General features: G+C 41.0%; 1 protein-coding gene across 1 annotated transcript in view; it reads right to left on the bottom strand.

Moving 5' to 3' along the window:
- Window positions 1–22,477, bottom strand: part of LOC133621502 (thyrotropin-releasing hormone-degrading ectoenzyme-like) — a 240,456-nt gene that overhangs the window by 94,344 nt on the left and 123,635 nt on the right. Inside the window, exons 7-8 of the mRNA XM_061983554.1 lie at window positions 6,977–7,114; window positions 4,695–4,760 (exon numbers count right to left, since the gene is read on the bottom strand). Coding sequence (XP_061839538.1) covers window positions 4,695–4,760; window positions 6,977–7,114 — 204 coding nt within the window. The remainder of the gene's footprint in view (window positions 1–4,694; window positions 4,761–6,976; window positions 7,115–22,477) is intronic.

Raw genomic sequence — 22,477 nt, 5'->3', positions numbered from 1 at the left:
TAAATCAAAAAGTGTTATAACTTGCACCACGTTCAATAATAAATCAAAAAAAGTGTTATAACTTGCATCAAGTTCAATAATAAATCAAATAACTTGCATCAAGTTCAATAATAAATCAAAAAAAATGTTATAACTTGCATCAAGTTCAATAATAAATAAAACAAAAGTGTTATAACTTGCATCAAGTTCAATAATTAAAAAAAAAGTGTTATAACTTGCATCAAGTTCAATAATAAATCAAATAAAAGTGTTATAACTTGCATCAAGTTCAATAATAAATCAAATAACTTGCATCAAGTTCAATAATAAATCAAAAAAAGTGTTATAACTTGCATCAAGTTCAATAATAAATAAAACAAAAGTGTTATAACTTGCATCAAGTTCAATAATAAATCAAATAACTTGCATCAAGTTCAATAATAAATACAATAAAAGTGCCACCTTCCTCCCGTTCCTCGCGCCCCACCTGTCATGTCTCTATTCCCCACCAGTGGGGCGCGCCCCACACTTTGAGAAACGCTGGTCTAGTGGGACAGGCGAAAGTTAAGTCGAAGAAAATGCAGCAGTTGTTTATAAATGATTGGTAACACTTTAGTATGGGGAACATATTCACCATTAATTAGTTGCTTATTAACATGTAAATTAGTAACATATTGCCTCTTAATTAGTCATTATTAAGTACTTATTAATGCCTTATTCTGCATGGCCTGATTGTACAACCAGTAACCCTAACCCTCTATCGGTTGATATCGGTATCGGTAATTAAAGAGTTGGACAATATCGGGATATCGGCAAAAAGCCATTATCGGACATCTCTAGTTTAAATTCATATCCAACAATTGCGAGAACAACTTTTTATTGTCAATATCGGCTGCTGAGTTTCATTTTTAAATGTTTTCTGCTCAACATTTATTCAATGAAAAAAATGATGGATGTCGTATAATGACGTTTTGCCGATATCCGATATTCCGATAATGTCCGACTCTTAATTACCGATAATGATATCAACCGATACCGATATATATACAGTCGTGGAATTTACACATTATTATGCCTAATTTGGACAACCAGGTATGGTGAAGATAAGGTCCTTTAAAAAAAATAAAAAATAAGATAGATAAATTTAAAAAATTTCTTGAATAAAAAAGAAAGTAAAACAATATAAAAACAGTTACATAGAAACTAGTAATGAATGAAAATGAGTCAAATGAAGTGTTAAAGGTTAGTACTATTAGTGGAGCAGCAGCACGCACAATCATGTGTGCTTACGGACTGTATCCCTTGCAGACTGTATTGATATATATTGATATATCATGTAGGAACCTACCACAATATTAATAACAGAAAGAAACAACCCTTTTGTGTGAATGAGTGTAAATGGGGGAGGGAGTTTTTTTTGGGTTGGTGCACTAATTGTAAGTGTATCTTGTGTTTTTTATGTTGATTTAATAAAAACAATTTTTTTTTTTAATTAAATAAAACCATTCCGATAATTTAAAAAAAACGATACCGATAACTTCCGATATTACATTTTAAAGTAGGGATGTCCGATAATGACTTTTTGCCGATATCCGATATCCCGATATTGTCCAACTCTTTAATTACCGATACCGATATCAACCGATACCGATATATATACAGTCGTGGAATTTACACATTATTATGCCTAATTTGGACAACCAGGTATGGTGAAGGTAAGATCCTTTTTTCAAAAAAAAAAAAAAAAAAAAAAAGATAAATAAATTAAAAATATTTTCTTGAATAAAAAAGAAAGTAAAACAATATAATATTGATATATAATGTAGGAACCAGAATATTAATAACAGAAAAAAACAACCCTTTTGTGTGAATGAGTGTAAATGGGGGAGGGAGGTTTTTTGGGTTGGTGCACTAATTGTAAGTGTATCTTGTGTTTTTTATGTTGATTTAATTTAAAAAAAAAACATTTAAAAAAATAAAACGATTCCGATAATTTAAAAAAACGATACCGATAACTTCCGATATTACATTTTAAAGTAGGGATGTCCGATAATGACTTTTTGCCGATATCCGATATTCCGATATTGTCCAACACTTTAATTACCGATACCGACATCAACCGATACCGATATATACAGTGGTGGAATTAACACATTATTATGCCTAATTTGGACAACCAGGTATGGTGAAGATAAGATCCTTTTTTCAAAAAAAAAAGAAAAAAAAAAAAAGATAAATAAATTAAAAATATTTTCTTGAATAAAAAAGAAAGTAAAACAATATAATATTGATATATAATGTAGGAACCAGAATATTAATAACAGAAAGAAACAACCCTTTTGTGTGAATGAGTGTAAATGGGGGAGGGAGTTTTTTTTGGGTTGGTGCACTAATTGTAAGTGTATCTTGTGTTTTTTATGTTGATTTAATAAAAATAAAAAAATTTAATAAATAAATAAAACGATACCGATAATTAAAAAAAACAAGACCGATAATTTCCGATATCACATTTTAAAGCATTTATCGGCCGATTATATCGGCAGGCCGATATTATCGGACATCTCTAAAAAAAAAAATGTGCCTTGGCTCAGAAAAGGTTGAAAAACACTGGGTTATCGGGTCCGTTATCACCTTTGACCTGGTCACAACCAGAGGTGGGTAGTAACGCGCTACATTTACTCCGTTACATCTACTTGAGTAACTTTTGGGATAAATTGTACTTCTAAGAGTAGTTTTAATGCAACATACTTTTACTTTTACTTGAGTATATTTATAGAGAAGAAACGCTACTTTTACTCCGCTACTTTTATCTACATTCAGCTCGCTACTCGCTACTCATTTTTATCGATCTGTTAATGCACGCTTTGTTTGTTTTGGTCTGTCAGACAGACCTTCATAGTGCCTGCGTTTCAACAAATACAGTCACTGGTGACGTTCACTCCGTTCCACCAATCAGATGCAGTCACTGGTGACGTTGGACCAATCAAACAGAGCCAGGTGGTCACATGACCTGACTTAAACAAGTTGAAAAACTTATTGGGGTGTTACCATTTAGTGGTCAATTGTACAGAATATGTACTGTACTGTGCAATCTACTAATAAAAGTTCCAATCAATCAATCAAAAATGTGAAGGAAAAAAGACCCTTTTTTTATTTCAACCGTACTTTCCGTCAAAAGCCTAAAGACTGACTGCACAGTTCCTGTCTTCACAATAAAAGTGCCGCTCCGTCGCGCCTGCGCTTTCAAAACAAGAGTCTCCGAAAGCCAGCGCAAACAAGCTAGCAAGCTACGGAGTTTGCCGCCAATGTATTTCTTGTAAAGTGTATAAAAACGAATATGGAAGCTGGACAAATAAGATGGCAAAAACCAACCACTTTCATGTGGTATTAGACAGAAAGGAGGAACTTTTTTTCTCCTCCATTTGAAAACGTGGACGTTATCATCACTACTGTCTGATTACAGTCAATGCAAGTCATCAGAATCAGGTAATACACCAACTTATATTCTTGTCAACATGAAAGAAAGGAATCTATATGTGTTAAACATGCATGTATATTCATTAAAACACCTTTAACATGTAAACAAAAACGGCAAAATAAATAAATATAAATTATATACTGTATATATATATGTGTGTGTGTATATATATATATATATATATATATATATATATAAATGTGTGTATATATATATATATATATATATATATATGTTTATGAATGTGTGTGTATATATATAATAATAATAATAATAATACCTGGGATTTATATAGCCCTTTTCTAAGTACCCAAAGTCGCTTTACATGTAGAACCCATCAATCATTCACACCTGGTGGTGGTAAGCTACTTTCATAGCCACAGCTGCCCTGGGGTAGACTGACGGAAGCGTGGCTGCAATTTGCGCCAACGGCCCCTCCGACCACCACCTATCATTCATCATTTAATTCACCGGTGTGAGTGGCACTGGGGGAAAAGGGTGAAGTGTCCCGCCCAAGGACACAACGGCAGCGATTTTTGGATGGTTATAGGCGGGGAGCGAACCTGCAACCCTCAGGTTTCTGGCACGGTTGCTCTACCCACTACGCCATGCCGCCCCTTGATGACCTTGATATATATATATATATATGTATATATATATATATATATGTATATATATATATATATATATATATATATATATATATGATATGTGTGTGTATGTTACTCATCAGTTACTCAGTACTTGAGTAGTTTTTTCACAACATACTTTTTACTTTTACTCAAGTAAATATTTGGGTGACTACTCCTTACTTTTACTTGAGTAATAAATCTCTAAAGTAACAGTACTCTTACTTGAGTACAATTTCTGGCTACTCTACCCACCTCTGGTCACAACCAACAGTTTATTCTCTCCATAGCGCCTTGAGGCTCTCATCAAGACAGCAGCAAAGAGATTGTCCTCATGAGGCAAACTAAATTGAAACTTTTTTTTTTCGCGACATTAGCGTTAAGCAGCGGCAATCATCAGAGCGCCGCGCCGTCATGAATAATGCAGCGCTGGCGCCGCCACTCGTGTCACTTTCCCCGAGACAAAGTCACGCTCTGTTTCCCAAATCCTAAAACATTGTCTTTGCTCCCAAAGCGACAGTGACTGCTGCTTCTAGATCTGTCCGCCGCATCGCTTTGTTCACACAACAAGAAACATCTCAGCTCCACATGCCAGCCCTTCTACTTACATTAAGTCCTTTCCGGAAGAGTCTCTGTCCCATGACGTTGGCCAGCATCCGGATCAGCGCCGCCCCCTGCAGGCGGCACAAACGGCAGCGCGTTCAGAGTGTCTGCGTCGGCAATGACTAGGGATGATGTTCGAAACCGCTTCTCCCGGTTGTTCGATAAGAAAAGAACCGATTCCATGGACTCAAATCCCTTTTTGAGAACCGGTTCCCGTTATCAAGGCCACTATAGTAAAGAAAAAGGGTTGGTTCTTTATTCAAATCTCTGGGAACGAATCCCGTCCCACAAGAAATGCCCTGTGGGACATCTCAGTCATTAGACTGAGCTCCGTCATTTCCTGTGATGCAGCAAAAATAATGGACTGGAAAAAACACCTCAAGGCATGGCTATTCACCTATAGCATGGGTCGGCAACCTTTACCAGTCAAAGAGCCATTTTGACCAGTTTCACAAATTATAGAAAACAATGGGAGCCGCAAACATTTTTTGAAATTTAAATGAAATAACACTGCATACGAAGTTGTTTTTTTTGCTTAGTGCTATGTATGAGGTTGCTGAGGTAGTTAAAAAGCTCCTCGGTGGCAAGGCCCCGGGGGTGGATGAGATCCGCCCGGAGTTCCTTAAGGCTCTGGATGCTGTGGGGCTGTCTTGGTTGACAAGACTCTGCAGCATCGCGTGGACATCGGGGGCGGTACCTTTGGATTGGCAGACCGGGGTGGTGGTTCCTCTCTTTAAAAAGGGGAACCGGAGGGTGTGTTCTAACTATCGTGGGATCACACTCCTCAGCCTTCCCGGTAAGGTCTATTCAGGTGTACTGGAGAGGAGGCTACGCCGGATAGTCGAACCTCGGATTCAGGAGGAACAGTGTTGTTTTCGTCCTGGTCGTGGAACTGTGGACCAGCTCTATACTCTCAGCAGGGTCCTTGAGGGTGCATGGGAGTTTGCCCAACCAGTCTACATGTGTTTTGTGGACTTGGAGAAGGCATTCGACCGTGTCCCTCGGGAAGTCCTGTGGGGAGTGCTCAGAGAGTATGGGGTATCGGACTGTCTGATTGTGGCGGTCCGCTCCCTGTATGATCAGTGTCAGAGCTTGGTCCGCATTGCCGGCAGTAAGTCGGACACGTTTCCGGTGAGGGTTGGACTCCGCCAAGGCTGCCCTTTGTCACCCATTCTGTTCATAACTTTTATGGACAGAATTTCTAGGCGCAGTCAAGGCGTTGAGGGGATCTGGTTTGGTGGCTGCAGGATTAGGTCTCTGCTTTTTGCAGATGATGTGGTCCTGATGGCTTCATCTAGCCAGGATCTTCAGCTCTCACTGGATCGGTTCGCAGCTGAGTGTGAAGCGACTGGGATGAGAATCAGCACCTCCAAGTCCGAGTCCATGGTTCTCGCCCGGAAAAGGGTGGAGTGCCATCTCCGGGTTGGGGAGGAGATCTTGCCCCAAGTGGAGGAGTTCAAGTACCTCGGAGTCTTGTTCACGAGTGAGGGAAGAGTGAATCGTGAGATCGACAGGCGGATCGGTGCGGCGTCTTCAGTAATGCGGACGCTGTATCGGTCCGTTGTGGTGAAGAAGGAGCTGAGCCGGAAGGCAAAGCTCTCAATTTACCGGTCGATCTACGTTCCCATCCTCACCTATGGTCATGAGCTTTGGGTCATGACCGAAAGGACAAGATCACGGGTACAAGCGGCCGAAATGAGTTTCCTCCGCCGGGTGGCGGGGCTCTCCCTTAGAGATAGGGTGAGAAGCTCTGTCATCCGGGGGGAGCTCAAAGTAAAGCCGCTGCTCCTCCACATGGAGAGGAGCCAGATGAGGTGGTTCGGGCATCTGGTCAGGATGCCACCCGAACGCCTCCCTAGGGAGGTGTTTAGGGCACGTCCGACCGGTAGGAGGCCGCGGGGAAGACCCAGGACACGTTGGGAAGACTATATCTCCCGGCTGGCCTGGGAACGCCTCGGGGTCCCACAGGAAGAGCTGGACGAAGTGGCTGGGGAGAGGGAAGTCTGGGCTTCCCTGCTTAGGCTGCTGCCCCCGCGACCCGACCTCGGATAAGCGGAAGAAGATGGATGGATGGATGGATGGATGGATTTTATTTTTTTCTTATAAAATAAAAGAGAAGCTTTTGTTAAACCAAATATTGTGTTTTTTTTCCATATACAACAACTTATCTGGATTCGATAAGAGAATCGATAAGGAATCGGTTCGATAAGAGGATTTGATAATGGGCTGGAACTCGATCATTTCTTATCAAACATCATCCCTAGCAATGACGCCGGGAAATACTTGCTTTCTTGTAAGCGATCCAGTCGAAGACGCGGTCGATGTCGGCGGCCTGCTGCACCTCCTGAGAGATGGGGTGGGAGGAGCCAAGGCCGTCCAGGAGCATGACCTCATGGAGGACGTCAGTCAGGAAGCGTTGCTTCTCCTGCCAACACAAACGCGTCTTTTCATCGAGCGTTTCAGCTAACTAACGCTTAAATTTTGCAATGGGGACACTGCAAAAAGTCAGTGTTCAAAAAAACAAAAAATACAAAAATGAGGGGTATTTTATTTGAACTAAGCAAAATTATCTGCCAATAGAACAGGAAAATTCAAGAATTTCCAAAACAAGTCAAATTAGCTAACCTCAATGAACCCCAAAATACCTTAAAATAAGTACCGTATTTTCCGCACCATAAGCCGCCCTGGGTTATAAGCCGCGCCTTCAATGAACGGCATATTTCAAAACTTTGTCCACCTATAAGCCGCCCCGTGTTATAAGCCGCATCTAACTGCGCTAAAGGAATGTCAAAAAAACAGTCAGATAGGTCAGTCAAACTTTAATAATATATTAAAACCAGCGTGATGTGGGCGCGCATGGAGTCGTATATCAACATGGACGAAGCTGCGTGAAAAAAGCCACCCGGCCTCTTCGCGTAAACTTAAACTTCCCTTAACCACTCGCTCATCTTTTCTTCATCCATCCATCCCTTCGAGTTAGCTTTTATGATGACGCCGGCTGGAAAGGTCTCTTTTGGCAAGGTCTTCCTTTTGAATATCACCATGGGTGGAAGTTTCTGGCCATTAGCATGGCAAGCTAGAACCACAGTGAAGGATGACTTCTCATTCCCTGTGGTGCGAATATTCACCGTACGTGCTCCCGTTGTATCCACAGTGCGGTTCACAGGAATATCAGTTGCTGTGAAATAGTAGTCCGTGTGCGGATGGAGAGATTGCGTCTTTTCATGAACCGGATCCCTGTCGCTTTGTAGGAGCCATTTTGTGGTCTTTACAGATGTAAACACACAAAGGAAATGATAATATCCGCGCGCTTTTTCTTCTTCTACGCGGGCGGGTGGTTGCTTACAGTAGAAGAAGAAGCGCTTCCTGTTCTATGGGGGCGGGTGCTTACCTTGGCGGTTGCTTGCGTAGAAGAAGCGCTTCCTGTTCTACCGGGAAAAAAGATGGCGGCTGTTTACCGAAGTTGCGAGACCGAAACTTTATGAAAATGAATCTTAATATTTATCCATATATAAAGCGCACCGGGTTATAAGGCGCACTGTCAGCTTTTGAGAAAATTTGTGGTTTTTAGGTGCGCCTTATAGTGCGGAAAATACGGTATATTCTCACTAATAGCAAGTGCATTTTTCTTGATAGAGACCTTTTTGCTCAATATGTTGAAAAATATTCTTAAATGAAGTAAATGCTAGTGCCATTATCTTGACATAATGATATGCGCTCGGCATCTTGATTTTTTTTTTCCTGCTTAAAATAAGAAATGATTACTTTAAAAAAGTAGTTTTATACTTGTGAGTGTTGATGACACAGCTTTGCAACACTTGATATTCTAGTTTCAAGCATGTTTTGTCATGTCTGTGTAATCATGTTTTGTTTGAGTAATGTTTTGTTTAGTTATTGGACTCTTTAGTTTCTGGCTGTCAAAACTTGGTCTTGGGTGTTTGCTTTTCCGGGATGCAACGGAAAGTTGGCACGGGCGAGACGGGAATTAAGGTACATGATTTATTTAATATATCCAAAAAAAGCGCGCACAGTGGCGGAGAATAAACTATGAAACCAAAAGACTATAGCAAAAAAGTACAAATGAAAAGCACGCACAGTGGCGGAAACTATGAACAATTACACAAAACATAAACTGTGGCTTGATAAACAAAAACTTACTTGGCATGGAACCGGCATGAAAAAAGAGCAGCAAGGATCATAAGGGTGTGCAGAAGCATTTATGGGGTGAGGTCGTCAGGACGAACAACAGAAAATGAATGAACTTAAATACTATGGACATGATTAGTGAAAGCAGGTGCGTGACTCAAAACGTGAAACAGGTGCGTGACGTGACAGGTGAAAACTAATGGTTGCTATGGTGACCAGACAAGGGAGTGAAAAGACAGAAACTAAACAAAACATGACTTAAAACAAAACATGATAATACAGACATGACACTGGCTTTTCACTCCCTTGTCTTGTTTCCATGATTACCCATTAGCGTCACCTGTTCCACGTTTGGACTCATTGTGCACTCTTGTTTGTCACCATAGCAACCCATTAGTTTTCACCTGTCACGTCACACACCTGTTCCACGTTTTGAGTCACGCTCCTGTTTTCGTTAATCATGTCTGTAGTATTTAAGTTCATTGTTTTCAGTTTGTCTTTCTGGTGACATCCCACAAAATATGCTCGGCACATTTCTGACACTTGATTTCATGTCCATCGTTCATGCTGCTCCTTTTAGTCCATGCCAAGTAAGTTTTGTTTATTAATGCTATAGTCTTTTGGTTTCATAGTTTGTTCTCCGCAACTGTGCGCGCTTTTCGTTTGTACTTTTTTTTGGATATATTAAATAAATCATGTATTTACATTCCCGTCTCGCCCGAGCCAACTTTCCGTTGCATTCCGGAAAAGCAAACACCCAGGACCAAGTCATGACATGTTTTACTCAATATAGGTCATCAGATCTGAGCAACAAACTGTAATGAGATTATTTAGGACCAAAACCCTTAAAACAAGTAAAACACTCTAACATAAAATCTGCTTAGTGAGAAGAATGATCTTATCAGACAGAAAATAAGCAAATATCACCCTTATTTGAGATATTTCATCTTACTTAGATTTCAGTTTTTGCAGTGTAGCCACTTTTGCTGGACATAGGTTTTGTTTAGTTGTTTGTTTAATATGTATCAATAAAGTACTGTCATTTTTCTTACTCAATGTATTCTTTCTGTCTATTTTGCACTGCAAAAACTGAAATCTAAGTAAGATGAAATATCTCAAATAAGGGTGATATTTGCTTATTTTCTGTCTAATAAGATAATTCTTCTCACGAAGCAGATTTTATGTTAGAGTGTTTTACTTGTTTTAAGTGTTTTGGCCCTAAATGATCTCAGTAAGATATTTCAGCAAAAATCAACAGGAAGTTCAGCAATTCTCCCTTCAAAACAAACGTTTTGTAAAAACAGTCACTTTTGCCTCTTTGAGCTACAATTTGACCCCCTTAACATGCTTCAAAACTCACCAAACTGGACACACACATCAGGACTGGCAGAAATTGCGATCTAATAAAAAACCCAACTCCAAAACTCAAAATTGCGCTCTAGCGCCCCCTAGGAATAAAACACAGACAAAACTGCTCCCAGGAAGAAAACACAGACAAAACTGCCTGTAACTTCCAGTAGGAATTTCGTAGAGACATGAAACAAAAACCGTTATGTAGGTCTCACTTAGACCTACATTTCATAAATTGACAACCCCCAGCAAAAATCAACAGAAAAATTGCAATTCCCCCTTCAAAACACAAGTTTTGTAAAAAACGGTCACCTTTTTAAAAAAATGATCTCCTCTGAGCACGTTTGTCGTGTCGGCTTCAAACTAGCACAGGAGAGAGATTGAACCCTTCTGATTAAAAGTGGACAAAAGAGTTTTAATTATTGTTCCGGTTTGGATTTTATGTGCCGTCAAAGTCGGTCCCGTCCATCGCTGCTTGCAGCTTTAATTTGACTTGTTTTGGAAAGTCTTGACAAGCCAAATGTTCTTGTTCTATTGGCAGATAATTTTGCTTAGTTCAAACAAAATACCCCTAATTTTTTAATTTTTATTTTCTTGTTTTTGAACACTGACTTATTGCAGTGTAATATGACTCTTAAGTCATATTATGTGTTAACATGTGCTCAATGTTTCCTGACATGAAACAAAAACCTCTATGTAGGTCTCACTTAGACCTACATTTCGTACACTGACAACTTTCAGCAAAAATCAACAGGAATTGGCAATTCTCCCTTCAAAACAAAAGTTTTGTAAAAAACTGTCATGATCCGTGGTCGGATCATGTTTTGTGTTATCGGTTTGTTTTGGACTCCGTTTAAGTTCCTGGTTATGCACTTCCTGAGTTCAGTCACCATGGTTACTTATGATTTTCACCTGCCTTTTAGCGCACCTGTTGCTCATCAGAGACTCTATTTAGTTCTGCCTTTTCCGGTCACTCATTGTAGCTTTGTTGTTTGCTGTATGCAACAGTCACGTTTGTTTATTCCTGGTCTTGATTCCTGATTCCGGTGCTAAGTAAGTTTTTTGTTTTGTACTATTTAAGTTAAATAAACCAACTCCTACCTCACCCTGTCGTCCGGAGTAGTCCGTGAAGCATTGGAGGAACGATCCCGCAGCAAGCTGCAAACCCAACTGTGACAAAAACAGTCACTTTTGCCTCTTTGAGCTACAATTTGACCCCCTTAACATGCTTCAAAACTCACCAAACTGGACACACACATCAGGACTGGCAGAAATTGCGATCTTATAAAAAACCCAACCCCAAAACTCAAAATTGCGCTCTAGCGCCCCATAGGAATAAAACACAGACAAAACCAAGTGCATCCACCTCTCAGTCGGCCACGAATGTGGCCATTCCCTGGGCGCCCGCCTCGCCTGCTGCAGCGGCGCTCCACTCGCCGCCGCCACTTGACTTTGCCTCGGTGGATTCGGGGACACTTGGCCTGGCGACCCACCGCCAAGTCCTCCCTCCGCCCTCCCGTGACTTTTGACCCTGCATGTGTTTTGTTTTTAGGACATCTAGGATCTGTCCTTAAGGGGGGGACTCTGTCATGATCCGTGGTCGGATCATGTTTTGTGTTATCGGTTTGTTTTGGACTCCGTTTAAGTTCCTGGTTATGCACTTCCTGAGTTCAGTCACCATGGTTACTTATGATTTTCACCTGCCTTTTAGCGCACCTGTTGCTCATCAGAGACTCTATTTAGTTCTGCCTTTTCCGGTCACCCATTGTAGCTTCGTTGTTTGCTGTATGCAACAGTCACGTTTGTTTATTCCTGATCTTGATTCCTGATTCCGGTGCTAAGTAAGTTTTTTGTTTTGTACTATTTAAGTTAAATAAACCAACTCCTACCTCACCCTGTCGTCCGGAGTAGTCCGTGAAGCATTGGAGGAACGATCCCGCAGCAAGCTGCAAACCCAACTGTGACAAAAACAGTCACTTTTGCCTCTTTGAGCTACAATTTGACCCCCTTAACATGCTTCAAAACTCACCAAACTGGACACACACATCAGGACTGGCAGAAATTGCGATCTTATAAAAAACCCAACCCCAAAACTCAAAATTGCGCTCTAGCGCCCCATAGGAATAAAACACAGACAAAACCAAGTGCGTCCACCTCTCAGTCGGCCACGAATGTGGCCATTCCCTGGGCGCCCGCCTTGCCTGCTGCAGCGGCGCTCCACTCGCCGCCGCCACTTGACTTTGCCTCGGTGGATTCGGGGACACTTGGCCTGGCGACCCACCGCCAAGTCCTCCCTCCGCCCTCCCGTGACTTTTGACCCTGCATGTGTTTTGTTTTTAGGACATCTAGGATCTGTCCTTAAGGGGGGGACTCTGTCATGATCCGTGGTCGGATCATGTTTTGTGTTATCGGTTTGTTTTGGACTCCGTTTAAGTTCCTGGTTATGCACTTCCTGAGTTCAGTCACCATGGTTACTTATGATTTTCACCTGCCTTTTAGCGCACCTGTTGCTCATCAGAGACTCTATTTAGTTCTGCCTTTTCCGGTCACTCATTGTAGCTTCGTTGTTTGCTGTATGCAACAGTCACGTTTGTTTATTCCTGGTCTTGATTCCTGATTCCGGTGCTAAGTAAGTTTTTTGTTTTGTACTATTTAAGTTAAATAAACCAACTCCTACCTCACCCTGTCGTCCGGAGTAGTCCGTGAAGCATTGGAGGAACGATCCCGCAGCAAGCTGCAAACCCAACTGTGACAAAAACAGTCACTTTTGCCTCTTTGAGCTACAATTTGACCCCCTTAACATGCTTCAAAACTCACCAAACTGGACACACACATCAGGACTGGCAGAAATTGCGATCTAATAAAAAACCCAACTCCAAAACTCAAAATTGCGGTCTAGCGCCCCCTAGGAATAAAACACAGACAAAACTGCTCCCAGGAAGAAAACAGACAAAACTGTCTGTAACTTCCAGTAGGAATTTCGTAGAGACATGAAACAAAAACCGTTATGTAGGTCTCACTTAGACCTACATTTCATATATTGACAACCCCCAGCAAAAATCAACAGAAAAATTGCAATTCCCCCTTCAAAACAAAAGTTTTGTAAAAAACGGTCACCTTTTTTCCAAAATGATCTCCTCTGAGCGCGTTTGTCGTGTCGGCTTCAAACTAGCACAGGAGAGAGATTGAACCCTTCTGATTAAAAGTGGACAAAAGAGTTTTAATTACTGCTCCGGTTTGGATTTTATGTGCCGTCAAAGTCGGTCCCGTCCATCGCTGCTTGAAGCTTTAATTTGACTTGTTTTGGAAAGTCTTGACAAGCCAAATGTTCTTGTTCTATTGGCAGATAATTTTGCTTAGTTCAAATAAAATACCCCTAATTTTTTAATTTTTATTTTCTTGTTTTTGAACACTGACTTATTGCAGTGTAATATGACTCTTAAGTCATATTATGTGTTAACATGTGCTCAATGTTTCCTTACCATTATTGCTATGTTGTCTATTACCATTGTTGGTATTTTGTCTATTACCTTTGTTGGTAATTGAGTTCTTCCTACATTGTTGATACAAATTATTGTTACAGTGTGATGATTATTGTTACCTGTGGTAATGCCACCATGATACAACATTTGTATTATAATCCTTAAACAAAGTAACAGTGAAACTCAATGGAATAATCCCTGAATGGAGAACTGGGGGTTTTGATTGATTGATTGATTGATTGATTGAAACTTTTATTAGTAGATTGCACAGTACAGTACATATTCCGTACAATTGACCACTAAATGGTAAATTTGTAAATTTTTCAACTTGTTTAAGTCGGGGTCCACGTTAATCAATTCATAGTAAATGGGGGATTAAATTAGTTATCTTCTTCCCATTCCCTTTCAGGCAAAACTGGACAACCACCTTTTGCACTATATTAATTTATATTATTATGTGTTGTCAACTTTGTACTTTTTTTTTATGTCATTGCTTAAAATAAATAAATAAATGAAAAAAAATAATTAAATAACAATTTCCGTTCTGAGCCTTTGTTCCACCAAATCAAAGGCTTGGAAAATTCCACTGTGTACGATGAGAGGAGACGGGAGGGGTTATCTATTGTCATCGAAGACCTGCTCAAGCCGAATCCAGGATGAGCCCAAGCCCAAGGCATCCTCATCTTTTGTCTTCAATGTGACCAAAAACAAGAGCTGTTTACATGCCCCCCATTCCTGTTGAGACATGTGTTGTTGTGTAAACATTGAATATCTAAATAAAGGAGGAGACGTCAACCTTTTTCGTCAGAGCGTGCTGGAGATTGTAGAAGGATACAATATCTGGGCGACTCTCCTCAATATACAGGTAAAAGCCAGTAAATTAGAATATTTTGAAAAACTTGATTTATTTCAGTAATTGCATTCAAAAGGTGTAACTTGCACATTATATTTATTCATTGCACACAGACTAACTTCAAAAATAAACTAAAAACTTATCTATTAACCACCTATATTTAATGCCTCATGTAGGGTAGACTACTGTTGGGTTTTGCATGGTTGAATGAATGTATGTATGTATGTGTATGCTTGCTTTAGTACTATTATCTTGTGTTAATCATATAGCGTTGTTTATTGTTGTTGTACTTGCTACCACGTTCCATCATTCCATGTATATTCCATCATTTCATGTATATTCTATCCTCTGGACCCCCTGTCAAAAGCTTCTTCTAGCTTATTTGGGGGACCCTTTCACATACCAACATCTTTAAATGATGATATTTTACTACTATTGTATTTGTTATATGGTATTGTGAATAAACTTGAAACTTGAACTTGAACTAGACTGATGCATTCAAATGTTTATTTCATTTAATTTTGATGATTTGAAGTGGCAACAAATGAAAATCCAAAATTCCGTGTGTCACAAAATTAGAATATTACTTAAGGCTAATACAAAAAAGGGATTTTTAGAAATGTTGGCCAACTGAAAAGTATGAAAATGAAAAATATGAGCATGTACAATACTCAATACTTGGTTGGAGCTCCTTTTGCCTCAATTACTGCGTTAATGCGGCGTGGCATGGAGTCGATGAGTTTCTGGCACTGCTCAGGTGTTATGAGAGCCCAGGTTGCTCTGATAGTGGCCTTCAACTCTTCTGCGTTTTTGGGTCTGGCATTCTGCATCTTCCTTTTCACAATACCCCACAGATTTTCTATGGGGCTAAGGTCAGGGGAGTTGGCGGGCCAATTTAGAACAGAAATACCATGGTCCGTAAACCAGGCACGGGTAGATTTTGCGCTGTGTGCAGGCGCCAAGTCCTGTTGGAACTTGAAATCTCCATCTCCATAGAGCAGGTCAGCAGCAGGAAGCATGAAGTGCTCTAAAACTTGCTGGTAGACGGCTGCGTTGACCCTGGATCTCAGGAAACAGAGTGGACCGACACCAGCAGATGACATGGCACCCCAAACCATCACTGATGGTGGAAACTTTACACTAGACTTCAGGCAACGTGGATCCTGTGCCTCTCCTGTCTTCCTCCAGACTCTCGGTCCTCGATTTCCAAAGGAAATGCAAAATTTGCTTTCGTCAGAAAACATGACTTTGGACCACTCAGCAGCAGTCCAGCTGGTGTCGGTCCACTCTGTTTCCTGAGATCCAGGGTCAACGCAGCCGTCTACCAGCAAGTTTTAGAGCAGTTCATGCTTCCTGCTGCTGACCTGCTCTATGGAGATGGAGATTTCAAGTTCCAACAGGACTTGGCGCCTGCACACAGCGCAAAATCTACCCGTGCCTGGTTTACGGACCATGGTATTTCTGTTCTAAATTGGCCCGCCAACTCCCCTGACCTTAGCCCCATAGAAAATCTGTGGGGTATTGTGAAAAGGAAGATGCAGAATGCCAGACCCAAAAACGCAGAAGAGTTGAAGGCCACTATCAGAGCAACCTGGGCTCTCATAACACCTGAGCAGTGCCAGAAACTCATCGACTCCATGCCACGCCGCATTAACGCAGTAATTGAGGCAAAAGGAGCTCCAACCAAGTATTGAGTATTGTACATGCTCATATTTTTCATTTTCATACTTTTCAGTTGGCCAACATTTCTAAAAATCCCTTTTTTGTATTAGCCTTAAGTAATATTCTAATTTTGTGACACACGGAATTTTGGATTTTCATTTGTTGCCACTTCAAATCATCAAAATTAAATGAAATAAACATTTGAATGCATCAGTCTGTGTGCAATGAATAAATATAATGTACAAGTTACACCTTTTGAATGCAATTACTGAAATAAATCAAGTTTTTCAAAATATTCTAATTTACTGGCTTTTACCTGTATTGAGTCCAAATTGAATTCTGTCTCTGTTTGATTCTTTGCTTCTTGTCTTGTTTAATAGATGTCATCAGTGTTTGAACCTGACAGCGCTCATCTCTCAATTTGTGGACTACGATTCCATCCCCGAATAGTGTGAAGGTGGCGAACGCAGGCGGGTCACATTAGCATTCGCACATTAGCAAAGTTGCGGGTGAGGCAGTGACTAATTGGTGGTCGCAGTTTTTGACTTTTAATGAATGTCACGCTTATTAATGCGCCGCACAAATGTTGCTGCTAATGAACAAAATGAATATAATTGGGAGCATCCGCCGGGATTCGTCTAATTCAAGGATTAAAGTGCTTTAATTAGTTGAGTTTTAATGCATTTTTTTTTTTTTTACACGACTTACAGTTGATTCATGTCAAGCAGATTTCAAATGAAGCGTGTTGGGGCGTCGGTGTTCCCTGCGGGCTGCCAACGACTGAAACTGAAAGTTTCAAAAGTGGTAAACAAACAGAATGATCAGCGGGCAGGCAGCAGCTTCATCATTGTTCTACTTGTCATTGTTGTTGTGCGCAAAAAACACACAATTCACTAAGTGAGATTTAAAAAGGCCACAAAAGTCCATTCTTGTGTGTGTGAGAAAGTAAAAAAAACCCCACTTTCTCCAACTGAGAGCGTAAAAACAAAACATGAATATTGCTTTAATTGAAGCTTGTGATGCGTGACAGAAGTTGACTTTCTTTATTCGTGCTCTATACCGGCCACTTCATTAGGTACGCAGCCTATGAGCGGCAAAACTATCATGGCATAATTAATACAAAAAAACTTATTTTCCAGACCGTAAAGCGCATTAAAGGGGTCATATTGTCATAATTTTCTAAATGTAAAAGACTTCCTTGTGGTCTACATCTGTCATGTCTGTGTAATCAAGTTTTGTTTTAAGTCATGTTTTGTTTAGTTTCTGGCTTTTCACTCCCTTGTCTTGTTTGCATGATTACCCATTAGTTTCACCTGTTCCACGTTTGGACTCATTGTGCACTCTTGTTTGTCACCATAGCAACCATTAGTTTTCACCTGTCACGTCACGCACCTGTTTCACGTTTTGAGTCACGCACCTGCTTTCACTAATCATGTCCATAGTATTTAAGTTCATTCATTTTCTGTTGTTCGTCCTGACGACATCCCCGTATTATACACCTGTCACACTCTGTCCACCTCTGCGCACTTCATGTCCATGCCAAGTAAGTTTTGTTTATTATTGCCATAGTTAGTGTTTTATATTGTTCATAGTTTTTTGCCCCCGTGCAAGTCTTTTGTTTTCGTTAGTCAAGTTTGTACATCCGCCTCGAGCGCGCCTTTTGTTCTTTTGAGTGTTATTATTAAAAATGTATTTACCTTCACGCCATGACCAGTCCAATTCACTAGCACCTCGGGAGAACAAACCACGACAAAGTCCCAGTCTTGACAACATCAGTGTTTTTCAACCACTGTACAGTGGCACACTAGTGCACTACAAAAAGTCAGTGTTCAAAAACAAGAAAAAAAAATACAAAAATGAGGGGTATTTTATTTGAACTAAGCAAAAATATCTGCCAATAGAACAAGAAAATTTGGCTTGTCAAGACTTTCCAAAAGAAGTAAAATTAAAGCCGCAAGCAGCGATGGACGGGACCGACTTTGAGGCACATAAAATCCAAACCGGAGCAATAATTAAAACTCTTTGGTCAACTTTTAATCACAAGGGTTCAATCTCTCTCCTGTGCTAGTTTGAAGCCGACACGACAAACGCGGTGAGAGGAGATAATGTTTGAAAAGAGGTGACCGGTTTTTACAACACTTTTGTTTTGAAGGGGGAATTGCAAACTTCCTGTTGGTTTTTGCTGGGGGTTGTCAATATATGAAATGTAGGTCTAAGTGAGACCTACATAGAGGTTTTTGTTTTCCTACTGGAAGTTACAGGCAGTTTTGTCTGAGTTTTCTTCCTAGGAGCAGTTGTGTCTGTGTTTTCTTCCTAGGGGGCGCAATTTTGAGTTTTGGGGTTGTTTTTTTTTATTAGATCGCAATTTTTGTGTGTCCAGTTTGGTGAGTTTTGAAGCATGTTAAGGGGGTCAAATTACAGCTCAAAGAGGCAAAAGTGACTGTTTTTACTAACTTTTTGTTTTGAAGGGGTAATTGCAAACTTCCTGTTGGTTTTTGCTGGGGGTTGTCAATATATGACAATTGTGTCAAAGTCATGATTTTTTTTGTTCATGCTTGAAATAAGAAATTATTACTTTAAAAAAGTAGTTTTATACTTGTGAGTGTTGATGACACAGCTTTGCAACACTTGATATTCTAGTTTCAAGCATGTTTTACTCAATGTAGGTCATCAAATCTCAGCAACAAGCTTACTGAGATCATTTAGGACCAAAACACTTAAAACAAGTAAAACACTCCAACATAAAATCTGCTTAGTGAGAAGAATTATCTTATCAGACAGAAAATAAGCCAATATCACCCTTATTTGACATATTTCATCTTACTTAGATTTCAGTTTTTGCAGTGTGTGCCGTGAGATAGTCTGGTGTGCCGTGGGAAATTATGCAGCTTCACCTAATTGGTCCAAAAAAAAAATATATTTTTGCAACTAAACTAAACTGGCTACAAAGTAAACAAAAACAGAATGCTGGACGACAGCAAAAACTTACGGCTTCCACAAAGTACGTCCGTACATGACATGACAATCAACAATGTCCACACAAAGAAGGATAGCAACAACGTAAATATCCTTGCTTGCTGACGCAAGGCAGGTGCGAGCAGGGCCGGCCCGTGGCATAGGCCGTATAGGCAAATGCTAAGGGCGCCGTCCATCAGGGGGCGCCATGCCAGTGCCACAAATGTTGGAGAAAAAAAAAAAGAAAAAAAAAGTTGTTACAATTATTTCTAAATACAAAAAATAATCTCACGTTAATTAAAATGCAAAGTAAAGCCTATTTAATAGAAATATTATTTGTTACAACATTACGCCCCCCCTCCTGCCCACGCACGGTGCGCCCCCTCCCTTCCCGTATCATGACTCTTTTTGGACGTCACCACATCAAAAAATCAACACAAGATGTCAAAACGGCCAAAACTGTCAGGTGCCCAGGGAAGAAAAAAGAGAAAAGAAGAGGAGGAGAAACGAGAAAAAGACAGAGGTAGCAGGTAGGTAACGTTAGCCTACATGAAATTATTTGTCTGTTACAGAATGTGATAGTAACCTGGCTTTTTAGCATTAAGCTAATGTTACATGATTCGGCAATTGCTAATCAATAAATAGCTAGTTCTGTTTTAACGTCGGGTTAATTGTGGAGGGGGCTAAATTGTTATGGAAAATAATAATGTAACGTTAGGTAATTACAGTACTCCCACCTTACATTCCTCAGGGACATTTGTATTAGATCTTTTAAGCAGGTGTTTTTTGTTTACATTGTTATTGCCTTCTGGTTAGCTAATGTTTGCCCTGCAGGTAATAGTCACTTTTCCACCCCTTTATATATTAGGTATAGTTGTAAGTAAAAAAAAAAAGGTCAAAGACAAAGCTATTCGGGTTCTTGTGAGTATATACACTTCACTGCCGATGTGGGGGGGGCGCCACCTAAAATCTTGCCTAGGGCGCCAGATTGATTAGGGCCGGGCCTGGGTGCGAGGAATAGCGCTCAAAGACATGAAACTGTTACAGGAAAACGCCAACAAAACAGGGAAGGCCACCAAAATAACAGCGGAAGACAAGAACTAAAGCACGACACACAGGAAAACACCAACAAGCTCAAAGTAAGGAGTTTAAATTTTTAACGTTTTCTGCTGGTGGTGTGCCTCTGGACTTTTTTTATGAAAAAAATGTGCCTTGCCTCAAAAAAGGTTGAAAAACACTGGTCTACATAACATGTGATGGTGGTTCTTTGGTCAAAATGTTTTACACATCATCTTCAAGTCGCTTTCTGACAGTCGCTTCAGGATGCGCCGTTTTGTGGGCGCTCTTATTCACGTGACTCACCTTCGACGGCGTCTTCTCCCCGTCATTTTTGTCGTAGCGGTGTAGCGTGCAAGGACGGGAGTGGAGGAAGTGTCAAAATGTGGAGCTAACTGTTTTAATGACATCCAGACTTTATTTCAATCAATAACGAAGCAGCATCTCCTCATCCGTGGCTCACTAGTGCAACAACAACAACGCCCGAAATGTGTCCCGTGAGAAAAACGTCCGACCGGAACTCTCTAATAACTAAAGTTCCTTGGGTGAATAATGTAAAGTCACTACACCGGTATGTTTTAGTGCTTTCATGGCGAGTTTACTGACAGATATAAGTAAGAACTTTACACTACTTTATATTAGAAATGGCAACAGCGGAGGATGAATGTCCCATAACAAGAAGATAGAGACAAAGAAGAAGCTTATCGACTACAAATTTTCAGGACTTATGCAGATCCCAAATACACATCGGCAGGTACCAGAATGTAAGAAAAGTTGCTTTTTTATAATGTTGCGAAACAAAACGCTAGATAATATGTCTTACCTTATACACCCACCATAATAATACTCCTATGTTGAAGCACAGTACAATCCATCAAGCAGTGTGGCTTCATAGCTTACCAAAGTCCTACTAAAACATTTTGATAGATTTTTGAGCGCCATGTGTAATGTTCTATGTTTTCAATGGCTGCGGGAAGGGAGTGTGTATGGCTCGGCTTCGAAGCCCAGCTGACAGGTGAGTAGACTACCCAGCTGGGGAGGTTATTAGGGCTGCGAATCTTTAGGTGTCCCACGATTCTATTCAAAATCGATTTTTTTCAATTCAACGCGATTCTCGATTCAAAAACGATTTTTTTCCCCGATTCAAAAGGATTCTCTATTCATTCAATACATAGGTTTTCAGCTCCCCCCGGATGGCAGAGCTTCTCACCCTATCTCTAAGGGAGAGCCCCGCCACTCGGCGGAGGAAACTCATTTCGGCCGCTTGTACCCGTGATCTTGTCCTTTCGGTCATAACCCAAAGCTTGTGACCATAGGTGAGGATGGGAACGTAGATCGACCGGTAAATTGAGAGCTTTGCCTTCCGGCTCAGCTCCTTCTTCACCACAACGGATCGATACAGCGTCCGCATTACTGAAGACGCCGCACCGATCCGCCTGTCGATCTCACGATCCACTCTTCCCTCACTCGTGAACAAGACTCCGAGGTACTTGAACTCCTCCACTTGGGGCAAGATCTCCTCCCCAACCCGGAGATGGCACTCCACCCTTTTCCGGGAGAGAACCATGGACTCGGACTTGGAGGTGCTGATTCTCATCCCAGTCGCTTCACACTCAGCTGCGAACCGATCCAGTGAGAGCTGAAGATCCTGGCCAGATGAAGCCAACAGGACCACATCATCTGCAAAAAGCAGAGACCTAATCCTGCAGCCACCAAACCAGATCCCCTCAACGCCTTGACTGCGCCTACAAATTCTGTCCATAAAAGTTATGAACAGAATCGGTGACAAAGGGCAGCCTTGGCGGAGTCCAACCCTCACTGGAAACGTGTCCGACTTACTGCCGGCAATGCGGACCAAGCTCTGGCACTGATCATACAGGGAGCGGACTGCCACAATCAGACAGTCCGATACCCCATACTCCCTCAGCACTCTCCACAGGACTTCCCGAGGGACACGGTCGAATGCCTTCTCCAAGTCCACAAAACACATGTAGACTGGTTGGGCAAACTCCCATGCACCCTCAAGGACCCTGCCGAGAGTATAGAGCTGGTCCACAGTTCCACGACCAGGACGAAAACCACACTGTTCCTCCTGAATCCGAGGTTCGACTATCCGGCGTAGCCTCCTCTCCAATACACCTGAATAGACCTTACCGGGAAGGCTGAGGAGTGTGATCCCACGATAGTTGGAACACACCCTCCGGTTCCCCTTCTTAAAGAGAGGAACCACCACCCCGGTCTGCCAATCCAGAGGTACCGCCCCCGATGTCCACACGATGCTGCA

This window comes from Nerophis lumbriciformis, linkage group LG25, assembly GCF_033978685.3.
Source record: "Nerophis lumbriciformis linkage group LG25, RoL_Nlum_v2.1, whole genome shotgun sequence".
Lineage (NCBI taxonomy): Eukaryota > Metazoa > Chordata > Actinopteri > Syngnathiformes > Syngnathidae > Nerophis > Nerophis lumbriciformis.
Note: the sequence above shows the minus strand (reverse complement) of the source record. Positions and strands in the feature narration are given on the sequence as shown.